Here is a 12992-nt window from a genome sequence, read left to right on the forward strand (position 1 = left end):
CATCAGTACTCCTTGCCCAGAGCACCCAGCTGCATTTCCACAGCAGGTTGCCTGAACTTTCCTTGGAGTAACTGGAGTAACTGGAGTAACTGTCCTGGAGGACAAATGTCCCATCCTGAAGACGCGAGGACTTGAGTCTACAGACCTATTCCCGGCCCTCAAACTCCGTGAAGATACGCAGCGTCGCCTTGCGTGTTCAACCCTGGGCCCCACGTACCCCTCCAGCTCCGATACCTGCCGTCGTCTCCGTTCTCCCCCACAGGGGTGGGAAAAACCCAAAGACACCACACCAGCCACAAACCCGCCCAGAAAAGGGTGCTGAGGCTCCGTTACGGACAGGCCCAAAGATGAGACCAACTCCTAGGAATTCTTCTGACCTCGTTCATCAGAAGCAAACATTACATCCAGCTGAGATGATGAGCCTGGAGGAAGGCTACGCGTGAGCGCAGCAGTGGGACTGCATCGCTGGAGTTGTGTCCTGAGGGACATAAGCAAATATTATTTTACTGCTGGGCAGTGAGGTATGGAGATGCTGAATAATCTTTGCAAGATCACAAGAGGGAATTACTACAATCTAGAAAGAATAAACCTCCTCATCTCAAGTGCTTCTTCAAGACCTTAATCCCAAATATTATCCGTCCTTTCATCACAAGGATGCTGAATAACTCCATGCGTATACCTGGTGATTGCACATTAGTACAACACGTATCTCCGACAGCTGCGTTACTCCGCATATACGTTCAGAGAAATAAAAAAAGCCAAGTCACGTGGACATTTCCGAAATGACAAAATGAGGGAAGAACGAATGTGGCCGGGAATAAACAAGGAAGCGGAGTTACCTAGCACGTTTCCTTTGCCAGCAGCGCGACCTTCTCTCTGCTGGGAAACGGTCGTTTGTGAAAAGTGAACCTTGGCTACGTCCGAAAGACCCTTAGAGGTGGAAGGGGATGAAGAGACACATGGAGAAAACCACCCAGGTGGTTTGAACCTCTCTCACCTGCTCTTACGTGGTGCCGGAGATGCGGGAGCAGGCAATAAGTGGTTTGTGCACTAAGTGGCTTGTGCTGCTGTGCCGTCACTGCCCAAGTTTATTTCTAGTAGTGCATTTTTTGAAAGGGACTCAAGTAATGCTCCAAGTCCCCCGTCGCTTCAGGGCTGGCTGTAAAGAGCTCAGAGTAGAACTCGGGGAGAAGTAAAGAGCTTGCAAACCCCGTGTGACGAGGAGCGGTACCGGTGGCAGCGGGTTGTAAAGGAGCACACGGGACACGGAAAGTGCCGGGGGAAAAACAGGCGTCTGCATTTCTCCTTTTTTGGGTTTTCTTTTTAAACATCGCCCCTGTGAAGGAAGAAGCTGCAGACGGGGAATATCGAGACCCGGGTGAACGGGAGGGGTGGCGGGGGCCGAGCAGGGGCTGCCCACCACCAGGTCAGAGCACATTGCGCTCGGCCGCGCTGGAGCATTTGAGGCAACGGAGCTTTTGTTTGCACGGAGGTTTGGGGAATTTCTCTGCCTCTCTACGTGGAGACGGACCGGGTGCTCAGTCGTGCTGCTTTTCCTGCTCCAGTCACCCAAAAGCACAGGGCAGATTTCCGTGGCTGGTCACCCTGGAAAGAGCCAGTCTGACCGGCTTGCCCGCAGCCCCGGAGCAGCCAGGCAGGAAAACCAGCCGGTTTCAACAACTGCACATAACAGTTTAAACCCCCCCCCCCCCAAAAAAAAAAGATCACGAATAAAAAAAGGGCAAAACGAGTGGTATAAACCCGCGACAGGCAAGGAGCCGCTCAGCTACATCGTTCCCAAAGATGCCCGTGGAGCCATTTCATCGGAAAAGCATCCCGGTTTCTGCGGAGCAGAGGCAGAAGGAGCGGCGGGCTGGGAGCCGTGCTGCCGGCAGATCTGGTAGGTATCATCCCTGTCCTGATGGAAGCGGCCGTGCGTTTCGGCACCTTATTTGGCTATTGCTGCTCGTACGGAGCGAGGACTTCTCGCAAACAGTGGGAAGAGCCCCGGGGTTGCTCGGCTGCCTCTGGCGCGAGAGCCTCGCCGGTGCATTTTTGACCTTGCTTTGCGTCTCGGCCGAGCATTGGAGATCCCGCTGCCCGCCTCTCCGCACACCCACCGCCGAGCAGCGGCGCTGGGAGGAAAGGAGAGCCCCGGGGACGGCAGTGCCTGGCCCCGGCCGGGACGGAGAGGGCAGAGAGAGCGGCTTGCCCCGTCCTCAGGGAAAGATAAACTCCACAAATGGTTTTAAGAGCGCAAGGAACCAGCAGCCTCTACCCCATGGCGTGCAATCAGCTGTACTAAAAGGTTACCAGCTTCGGCGGAGCCGTATTGCATTGCATCAGCTGGGAAGCTTGTCCAAACCCTTCGGGTCGAGAGTAACCCTTTCTATTTATCGCCCTATTGTTTTACGCTGGAAGAACACCGAGATACAATCTGTGAAAGCTTTATTGTTACAGACCGGCTTTCCCCTGCCCTCCCAAGCCGTCACCCTGTAAATTATGCTCCAGCTTCTAAGTTTGGGGGGATGAAGCGGGGGTTACATTGACCGGGATTAAGGCCCCGGGAGGATTTGGTGGGGGAGGTCAATCTGCTGCCCGTCCGCCCGCCGTTCGGGGCAGCGTTACCCAATTTCCCTCTGGCAGCATCAGCCACGTTAGCCCAAATCCTCCGCACTGTTTATGTGTAAAACCTGGCTCACTCTGCCCAGGCCAGCTTTGGGAAAGCTTTTATTAATGTATATGGGAAAACAGAGGAACAGCCCTGTATAAATATCTCCATTATAACAGCAAAAGTGAAAAGGTGGCAAGGTATCATCCCCGTTAAGAAGTTTTTGTTGCCTTCACGCCAGCAAAGGACATGAGAACGGTGCTCGTGGAGAAAGCCCCGGGCTGGCAGAGCCATCCCCGAGGCTGCCGGGAAGGACACGGCTTTTACGGGACATGGCTTCCCATCGCCCGGCACGGTGCGGGACACATCCTGCCCGCCGCCACCGACCACCGCGCTGGACCTCGCAGCGCAGCTCCTTCCGTGTGACGGGTTTTCAGGAAGCCCGGTTGCCTTGGCGGGATGTATGTATCATTGGGTGGAGGGCTACAGGAAGCGGATAATATTTTTTTTTTTTTTCTCCATTTGTGCCGGCTCAGACTCTTATTTAGAGACAGTTCCCATTTCCTAGATTCACAGATGATAAGGATGGAGGGGATCAGCACATCGCCCAGCCTCGGCGCGGGCACGGCGCGGGCCGCGGACTGCGATGCTAAGGTAAGGGGTTTGCCTGACGGGAGACATTCTGCTTATGAATTAGGGGCTTTGCAATGGGCACTCTTAAAAAAAAAAAACCCAGCCCCTGAAGGCAGCAGGGGGGGAAGGCTGCCGCGGAAAGGCGCCCACAGCATCCACGCGTGTTTGGGACACGGAGCTTCCACCGGCCCTAGAGGACGCTCTCCGGGCCGCCTCAGGAGCTCCCCTCTCCGCCCGCCCCGGGACCGCCGACCACCGCGCCGGGCCGGGCCGGGCCGAGCCGAGCCGAGCCGAGCCGGGCAAAGCCGAGCCGAGCCGAGCCGAGCCGAGCCGAGCCGAGCCGGGCCGGGCCGGGCCGGGCCGCCCCCCGGCGAGTCCCGGATGTTGGAGCGGCCCCCGCTTGCTCCGTCCTTCGCTTCCATAAAAGGCCAAGGGGCCCGGCGGCGCGGGGCGCGTTTTTCCTTTAATTATTATCCCCCTCCTCCTCCTCCTCCTCCTCCTCCTCTTTCCCTCCTCCCCCTCTCCTCCCCTTCCCCCCCCTCTCCCCGCCCGCCCCTTCTCCTCCCGCGGCGGCCCCGCAGGCAGCGGCTGGGGGGCGGCGGGGCAGCGCTGCACCCCCCGATCCCGCCCCACCGCGCCCCCATCCCACCCCCCCGGGCGCGGAGGCGGGCTGTGCCGAGCCCAGCCGAGCCCAGCCGAGCCGTGCCGGCGGGCGGGCGGGCGGTGAGGCGCGGCTGGCGGCGCAGGAGGCCGGGGCCATGGCGCTGGACGGGATCCGCATGCCGGACGGCTGCTACGCCGATGGGACGTGGGAGCTGAGCGTCCATGTCACCGACCTGGGCCGCGACGTCACCCTGCGGGTCACCGGCGAGATCCACATCGGCGGCGTCATGCTGCGCCTCGTCGAGAAGCTCGGTGAGTCCCCCGGCACCCCCCACCCAGCCCAGCACCCTGCCCCGCCGTCCTCCCGGCACCCTGCCCCAGTGCAGTGCTTCAGCACCCGGCACCCTGCCCCAGCACCCAGCACCCTGCCCCAGTGCTGTGCTCCAGCACCCAGCACCCTGCCCCAGCACCCAGCACCCTGCCCCAGTGCTGTGCTCCAGCACCCTGCCCCGGTACCCAGGACCCTGCCCCAGTGCTGTGCTCCAGCACCCTGCCCCGGTACCCAGGACCCTGCCCCAGTGCTGTGCTCCAGCACCCTGCCCCGGTACCCTGCCCCAGCACCCAGCATCCTGCCCCAGTGCTGTGCTCCAGTACCCTGCCCCGGTACCCAGGACCCTGCCCTAGCATCCTGCCCCAGCACCCAGCACCCTGCCCCAGCACCCAGGACCCTGCCCTAGTGCTGTGCTTCAGCACCCAGCACCCTGCCCCAGCACCCTGCCCCAGTGCTGTGCTTCAGCACCCAGCACCCTGCTCCAGCACCCAGCACCCTGCCCCAGTGCTGTGCTTCAGCACCCTGCTCCAGCACCCAGCACCCTGCCCCAGTGCTGTGCTTCAGCACCCAGCACCCTGCCCCAGCGCTCTGCCTAGCACCCTGCCCCTCAGCACCCTGCCTGCCCTAGGACCCTACCCCAGCACCCCAGCCCAGCACCCCAGCCCCGGGCTGCCCCTCTCCCCAGTGCACCCTTCCGTGCTCTCCCCAGCAGCTCCCGCTCCCCCGGCCCAGCGGGGACCCCCCCAGCCCCGGCACCCCCGTGCGCCCAGCCAGCACCCCGCGCTGCCGCCTCCTAACCGCCTCGGGCCCGGCCCAGCCCCGCTTGGACACCCCGGGGCCGCTTTGCCTCTGGCGGGGCCTCAGCCCCCGTCGCCGGCTGCTTTGCACCCCGGATTTTGCGCAGAGCCCGGAAACATCTTCACTTACGGGGTGGGGGAGGTGGGGGGATTTTTATGGGTGCTCTCCAGTTCACAGAAAAATTAAATTCGCAAGTTGTTGCTGGCTCTGCGCTGCTTTGGATGAGGAAAGCGCCTCCGAGGGCCCTTTTGCGAGCACGGGGTGCTTAACGGGGTGGCGTGGGCGAGAGGGGGACCGGGGCTTGGGAGCGGGGACACCGCGGTGTCCGGTGGCTTTGGGTGCGTACCTGGACAAAGAGCCCGTTTGTCTGGGACGCATGGGAACGCGCGGCCGAAGCCGCCGGGATGGCTTTGTGACGGAGGAGCCAGCTTGGGCGCGCTCCCTGCCGAAAGCGAGCGCCCCGACCCGCCGGCCGTGGGGAGCTCTGCCCCGCCAAACCTCCCCCTGGTCTTTTTATCAGCTCTTTATGGCTCGGCCGTGTTTGCTCAACGGTATAGTCCGGGCTGATGACTGTAATTGTGCAAATAAAATATTAATTGCCAGGTCCCCGCGCGTGCCTGCGGCTGTGGGAGTAGCGGAGCTGTCAGCTGCGCCTTGCAGGTCCCGGTTCAACGCAAAGCCCTCGTGCGGCTTTAAAAATACCGTCTTCCACCATGCTTAGGTTTTGATTTATTAATTATCTGAAGTTAAAGGAAGGAAGAGATGGATATAAATACGCTTGTTTCAAAAGGAAGCAAGCGCTCGCATCAAAGGGTCTCGTGCTGGAGATAGCCTTGACTCTCCGAAAACTTGATTTTTTTTTTTGTTTGTTTATTTGTTTTGTGATTTTTCTGCTGGAGCTGCAGAAAGATTTGCTGAAGTTGAGCGCTCAGTGGCTAGGGAGAAAAAATAACAGCTTTCTAGAAATGGTGAAAAGTCACCCCCTTGATCGCGAATGAGTAAGCGATGCTCCCCTCGGTTTTGAGCTGGGCTGGGAGATGCCGAAGCAGAGCCGGGGCCGACCCGTGTGCCGAAAGCCGGGCGCGTGCGTGGGGACGAAGCCCAGCAAAGACCTAAATTAGCGCCTGACGTAATGCATCCCCCCCCAAATGTGTTTGCCCGGATCCTCTCCACTTGTTAAATTAGGGATTGTATTAGAGGGAAGGAATGCAGCGGCCGCAGCGCTGGCCCCGGCGGGGGGGAGCGGGGATGGTGCTCCCCTGGGGGCTCAGCCCCAGTGCCCCCCTCCCCGGGACGGCCAGGACCCACGGATATCTCCGGCTGTTGCCTTCCCTTTCCCCTTGGCTTTTGTCACCGAGCCAAGCTATACGTATTTAGTTCCTTTTAATCTTCCTGCGTGTCAGCTCTTCCAGCCCTCTCATTATTTTTATGGCTCTTCTTTGAGCTCCTGCCAGCTTGTCAGGGTCGGGTTTAGCGGAGCGGGGTGGGACGGGACTCGCTTCTCGCCCTCGTGTGCCTCCTCAATGCCCTCCTTCATCCAGCCTCTGCCGCTGCTTCGTCTCTAGATACATTAATTTTGCAATTTTTCCACGTTGAAACCCTTTCCCTGCATTTTTAACCTGTCCCTCCCCGTCGTCCCACTGTCCCTGCCGGTGTTCGTTTCCCTTTTTTAACAACTCCCAGCGTTAAAAAAAAATTATTCAACTTTTGCAAAGCAGATCTTTGCTGTGAGTTTTAAGGAAATGTCTTAAAACTAAAATTTCCTTGCAGCTCTGGGATCCCCTATGGACTGCTCCCCTTGCTCGTCGTGGGGGGAGGAAGGAAGGGGGGGCCGTGCCTTGGGCAGGGGTTTGCCGGCTCCATTGGGACAAACCTCCCGGAGGCTTCGTGCTGCCGGAGGGCAGGGAAAGCAGATTCTTGTGGCCTGCCCAGAGTTTCCCTGAAGCTTAGGGCATCGCTGTGAATTTGCAGCAGACCAGCCCCGCTCTGGTTGTAGGATGCGGGTAGGAGCTCTTCAACCGTTAGTGAGCGGAGGGGAAAAATGCCTTCCCTCCTCCCCGCAGCGAGGGGAGCTTGGAAAAGGGGGGGGAAAAATCTAGATTTACATTAGTATTTTCTGATGTTGGTAGGAGAAAACGATCGCAGTAAACAGCCCTTTGCCTTGGAGAGGGCTGGGGTGCGCGGGGATGCGTGTTGGGGTGCCGTGCTCGGCGCAGGAACGCGGGGAAGTCTCTGCTCCCTAATTGCAAGGCTGCAGGTATCAGTAAATCTTGTCGAGTCGGTCCTTGCCTGCGCAGAGCGGCTGCGGTCGGGCTATATGGGAATAGGCAATTAAAATCTGTCACTAAAGCAGGCAGGGATTGGAAGAAACCCAAGTGGCAGACAGGGATTCTGGTTACTCAAGTGAATTGCAGTGACCTGTTCGCTCCCCTGTTATTTATCACTCCGCTGGATTAAGCCACTTCGTTAATTGAGCCGTGCCGTGTGCTTGGCAGAGTCATCTCTGAAAAACAGGCAAAAAAACCTGCTGAGGTTTTAAGAGCAGTAGTATTTAGTTGGTCGGTGCGGGTTGGGGTCTGTACTGGAAACTCCTGGTGCTCACCCGGGGGTTTTTTAGGAATTTTGCCACTATTGACTTACAAACAAAAAAATGAGGCTTAAAATCACAGGGAGCAGAGGAAGGAAGGAAGTGAACGCAGGTTATTGTTGTTGTCAACTTAAGGCTCTTTTAAACACATGCAAGAAAAAGAACCCTGCTTTTTTGAAATGCAGTTGGGAGGAGCTTTGTGGGCTATACGTTAAAGGCAGGATTGCCTTTGGGGGATGCCGTGCACGGTACTGGCAATAACAGAATAGCTGACAGGAACAGGGAAGGGGGGACAAATGGTGGCTGGCAGAGGAATGGCTTAAGACAGATGACCTAAATGTGCACCGAGCAGATTCAGAAAGTCCGTGGATAGAAGTTTTGCCGTGGAAATGCAGATTTCTGTCGAGGTTTCTTTTGCAGGCGGTACGTGCGTGGCAGCCGGCTCCAGCTGCAGGGGCTCGCTGGGGGAGGACTGAGCACCTTTAGGGGTTTGTACCTGAAGAAAATAGTTGAGTGAATGAAAAAAAAAAAAAAAAAAAAGCAGCTGGGTTTGGAATTACGATAGTCCTCCTGGACCGAAAGGCGTTAACGCTTGCCGCATCGCCCGGCCAAGGCGGGAGGACGGCTCGAGGCGCTGCCCCGTGGCGTGGCGGCACCTCCGCTTTATCGAGCCGGGACGGGCGCGCGGGCTGCGCCGGGGATAAATATCAGAGCAACCCCCAGCCCTTGATAGAGGGCGGCTGATAACGGCGGGCAGTGATGACATCTTCTAAGGCCTTGGGGTTTTTTGTGACTCACGTCTTCAATAAGGGTTTGGGCAACTGGTTTAAACTCCATTGTTCCCCTTGGCAGCTCCTCCGCTATCTCCTTTCCATCGCTCGGGAGAGGGCGGGATGTCACCTGAGGACCGGCACAGGAGCTGTCACATGCAGAGTGTTTTGTTTTAGGTGACAGAGCACGTCGAGCTCTTTCTTTTGCTGGTTTTAGCCTGCAAACGTGTCTGGGGTTCGCCCGAGGGGCTCTGTTCACCATCGAATGGACTCTGCCCGTGTTATTTTGCCAATGACTTCAGCTGTACTCTTTACAAGATCGATCGACAATATTAGTGTTCTGCCTGTAAAGTCTTTTTCTTAATGGACCCCGTAAAGGGTTATGAATAAAACACCAAGAAAAGCGCAGCGTCATTGATTTCCCCAGGTTTGTGTTTGAGGTTTTGCAGTGCTTATAAATGCTCCGAGCCATCCCGAGACTTGCTGGGGAAATTCTTTGCCTTGAAACTGGAATGAACTCTTTGAAACAGCTTAAGGCTGTGTAAGAGAAATGCAGGGTCCTTGCCCCAGCCCATTTCTATTGCAAGCACAAGGCAGGATGAGTCTGCAGTGCTGTCTTGAAGGTGACTTGCCCCTTTTGCTTTGGAATTCTCCAAGGAGACTTGGGTAGGGGCTCACTGGGTGACCACGTGTGCTTTGCTGTTAGAGGAGGCAAGAGAAATGGTTGGAGGCTAAAATAAAATAAAGGAAGGGGTTTTATTGTAGCCACGCTTTCCAAAAATACTTATTTGAGCATCAGTGCTTGGTGTCTGGAGCATGGTCGGGGCATTTCTCCGGTCCGTGCCGCCAGGATGACAGCTGAGCATCTTCATTTGCAAGACCTGCAGATGCTCGTCTGGCCGTCAGTTGTCGAGCGAGACGAGACGGATGTTTTGCTTCAAAATCAGCGCTCGGTCACTCCTCAATATTGCTTTTCAAGTACGTGGCGTTCACGAGAGGACTCTGAGTGCCATTTAATACGGCCGGGAGGCTTGCGAGAAGCTGTTTGTATTCCCTTTGAGGCGGGGTGGTGAGTGGTTGTCTCAAATAACGTGATAAATGGTGACGGTGTTTGCTGCTGAGGGCAGCTCGGGCTGCTGTGGTTTGGGCAGGCGGGACTCCTCTGACGTTCCACGCTGACCCCGCTCCAGATTTCCCCGGTAAACCTCATCCCAGGCTTTTAAACAGCAAAACTTGCGCAGCCAGCGGGAGGTGGGGCGGCGAGCACAGAGGCGGGGGGATCTGGGGGGAGCTGGCATGCCGCGGAGCACGAAAGTCCTCCTGCTCCAGAAACGTGCGGGGTTTTTGGGGCCGTTTTGCGGTGGAAGTGGTACCCTGGAAGCTGCCCGACGCTGCCCAGCAGGGATGCGCCCAGCAGGGATGCTCCCGCTTCAGCAGCATCTTCAAGGAGACCCACGGAGCTGCTAACGTGCCCTGCATTTACATATTGCCACTTGATTAATATCTTTGCTAGTGACCTGTGCGGAATCCTCGTCCTCCAGATAACACATTTTCAATGACATTTAAGTGAGAATATGCAAGCGCCTGTTGCCACAGACACTCTCCGGCCACGCACGTTGATCCGTGCAGGGCTGGCTCTTCACTTTACATCCAACGTTTGACTCCAGGAAGCTTCTACGTAGGCCCACACCAAATTGCAGGATCGTGGCTCAAATAACGTCCTCTTTGTTAGCCTAAGTGGAATATTCATCTGAACTGCCAATGACTAGAGGAATTCGGGGTGGGGGTAGGTAAAAGCCGTACGCAGGCAGCTCCAAGCTGCGGTCGCGGCAATTAATATTTCTACCCAGAGTGGCGATGACTCTTTGGAAGCAAAATTGTAATTTTTTCACTACGAGCCGTCCACTTTGGCTTGAAAGAGCCCGGCCGATGACACAGATCCCAGCCGGAGGGGGAAGCGAGCGGGGCGGGAGGCGGCGGCGGCGTTCCCGCGAATACCAGAGCCTGGGTTTGTCGTACCACAGACAGGAAATTGTTGGGTTTGCTGCTCCCACCCAGCCCAAATCAGTAGTTTCCTCTCCCAGCTCCCTCAGGTTTCGATTTGACGTAAGGCGTGCGGGGAAGCCGGCGTGGGGAGCTGCGCTCGCCACGCTCATGTCACTCCGAGCGACCTAAAATAGAAATCACCACATTCGCACACTTCCCCCTTTTTATTTTCCCCTATCTTCCCCCCCTCCCGTAGCCATCCTTTCCTTTTCCCCACCCTTCTCCATCAGGGCTTGCATTTCACCCAGGCATCTGCCCGAGTCTCTCTCAACCATATAAAAACCCACACAAATTGTACTCAAAGTAGTTTAATATTTCCAGATAGAAGGCAGATGTCTCCGGGTGTTCCCTGGCAGGGATTTCTGATCCCTCTTTCTGTGCCGTTACACGTGCGATGGTTGCATTCGTAGCAGGCACCATCCTCCTCTGGGTAGCGGCGTAAAATCGCGCCTCACCTCTGATTTTCGGTTTAGAAACGTGGCGTTTGGTAGTCGTCAGTTTGCAGCTTGCAGACCGCTGTGGGTGTATGAGCAACTTCTTGCAACCCTGCTATGGGCCATTATAAAAAGCAAGCCAGGAACCTGAGTTTTAACCCTTGGTCTCTGATTATTGTTGCGGGGAGGGAAGGAGTGTGAATAACCGCACGAAATTGTGGATGTAGGGAGTGTTTGCTGAGTTGGGAAAGAGAAGAGGGAGTGTTTGCACTGCAAACTTCAGTCCTTTCAACATCACCGGTGACACCGCCACTGCGAGCTCCTATTTTGGGTGTTTGGGGGATTATTTTTTTTTATGGTGGTGGTTTTTCTTACAGGCAAGGGGAAGGAAGGAGATCTACGGAGCTCGTGGCACACCGACTTCAGCCCAGCGTCCAGCCCTGGGCGTGCTTGGGGGGGGAAAAGTGTCATACTGTTAAAACCTCCTAAAGAAGATGAATTTCTTTGTTCTTGTTCTGAAATGTGAATTAACCGATAGTTTAGAAAGGGGCAGAGAAGCAAAACCGAGCAAAACTTCTCAGCCGGTGGGATTCGGTTCTGAATGTTCTCGGTGGCTTTCAGGGTTTTTCAGGTGTTATAATTCGGAAAAATACTGAGAACCCCAAATTCCTGCCGGATGGAGAAATAACGAGTTTGAGCAGAGTTGCAGTAACTTAATTTTCTTGGCCAGGTTTGCTTTTTGCACATTGCTCCGGTTTCGGTTGTCCAGGCTGGAGCTTCCGCTGCATAGAACTGATGGGACAGGGGAAGAGAAATGCCCATCAAACCACAGGAAAGCTTTTTTATTTTCTTTTGTAGTTTTGGAGAACTGTGCTGCTCGGCTTTTCTTGCGCTCGCCCGTTTTCCAGCAAGTTTGCAGCGGCTCTGGGTGCAGCTCGCGCTCGGTGGCCGTTCCAACGTAAAGCTCGGTCGGGAGCTGGGTGCGCGGCATGGTCCCTCTCCTGCAGAACGGGTGGGATCTTGGGAGACCTCCAATTTTCAGTAAAACGTGGCTGAATTTGGACAACAGGTTGAGAACAGCGTTGGGAGGGGGTGCGTGGAGGCAAACAGGCACGCCAGCAGTTGCATAAACCCTCCCCTTTATAACCTCGGGTGGTTTTTAGCTTGCAAAACAACTAGACAGCAACCAAAAATTCATCTTGCCAATTATTACGTTTTAAATCTCTTACCAGCCGATTATACGTTGTTTGTTTGGTGGTTGTTTTCTTTCTTTTCCCCCTCCTCCCTGCAGGCATATGTACTTTGGGAAGGGTTAATTGCCGAAACTCCAAATTCAATTAGAAAGTCTGCGTTTTATGAAATTGCCTGGAAAGAGCTATATTGCTGTCTTGCTGAGCTTCCCGTCCTCGCTGATGATACACAGAGCTTTGCTCGACACGACGTCCAGCTCGAGAGCCGTCTGCGGCAGAAATTGTCCTCTCCGCCACCCTACGGCTTTTGTGCCTGCGCTTGGTTGTGTGATGGGTGAGGTGGACCCAAGCTCAAGGTTAGAGGTCTTAAAGCCCTTTAAAAGCCTGTTGCGTGCATCAATGAGCTTGGGCTAACTTACACAGAAATAAATAAGAAAAATGGCAGGGTTTCATCCTTTCCCTATGGCATCTCCCCATAGCTCTGCAAAGGACCGAGGGGAGAGACCAGCTTCACCCCAAATCTTGCTTTGCCCCAGGAGCTCATTCCACAAGACGCGCAAGGGAAGGCTGGTGGCACGCGAAGCGTTTTTTGGCTGCTGTCCCTGCCAGGGAGGGATGAGGCTCCTTCCCCATGGCTTGTGCTCTGCCCGGGGGGATGCGCTGTGGGTGAAACGCAGAAGGTTTGGTGTCCCTCTCTTGCAGACCAGGATCCCACCTCATCTGCAGGAGAGGGACCAACGCTGGCTCGCAGGTTTGGTGTGGGGTGAGGCTGCCCGAGGCATCGCGACGGTTGCAAACCTCACTTTCCAGGGGACTAAGCTTTTATCAGAGAATAACCATCGTTAAGGCACGCTTGGGGAATTGCCTGGCGAGACTGCAGCTTCAGATGAGAAGTTGGGAATTCAGGTTGGCCGTTCGGTCCTCTTTTATCTGCCGTATGCATCCGTCCCGCCAAACGTCCTCTGGCTCCGTTGTCGGGTATGATGTCT

At 56.0% G+C, this 12992-nt stretch overlaps 1 protein-coding gene across 4 annotated transcripts in view; it reads left to right on the forward strand.

The window, feature by feature from the left end:
• Positions 1-3790: 3790 nt before the first annotated feature.
• Positions 3791-12992, forward strand: part of FERMT2 (FERM domain containing kindlin 2) — a 52624-nt gene continuing 43422 nt past the window's right edge. For 2 of the 4 annotated variants that reach the window (XM_075503927.1, XM_075503929.1), the window contains exon 1: positions 3792-4159. In XM_075503927.1, the coding sequence (XP_075360042.1) occupies positions 4003-4159 (157 nt within the window). In that variant the 5' untranslated portion in view covers positions 3792-4002. Of the gene's footprint in view, positions 4160-12992 lie in introns of all 4 variants that reach the window. The other 2 variants (XM_075503926.1, XM_075503930.1) reach the window with 2 other exon arrangements.

This window comes from Mycteria americana, chromosome 5, assembly GCF_035582795.1.
Source record: "Mycteria americana isolate JAX WOST 10 ecotype Jacksonville Zoo and Gardens chromosome 5, USCA_MyAme_1.0, whole genome shotgun sequence".
NCBI lineage: Eukaryota > Metazoa > Chordata > Aves > Ciconiiformes > Ciconiidae > Mycteria > Mycteria americana.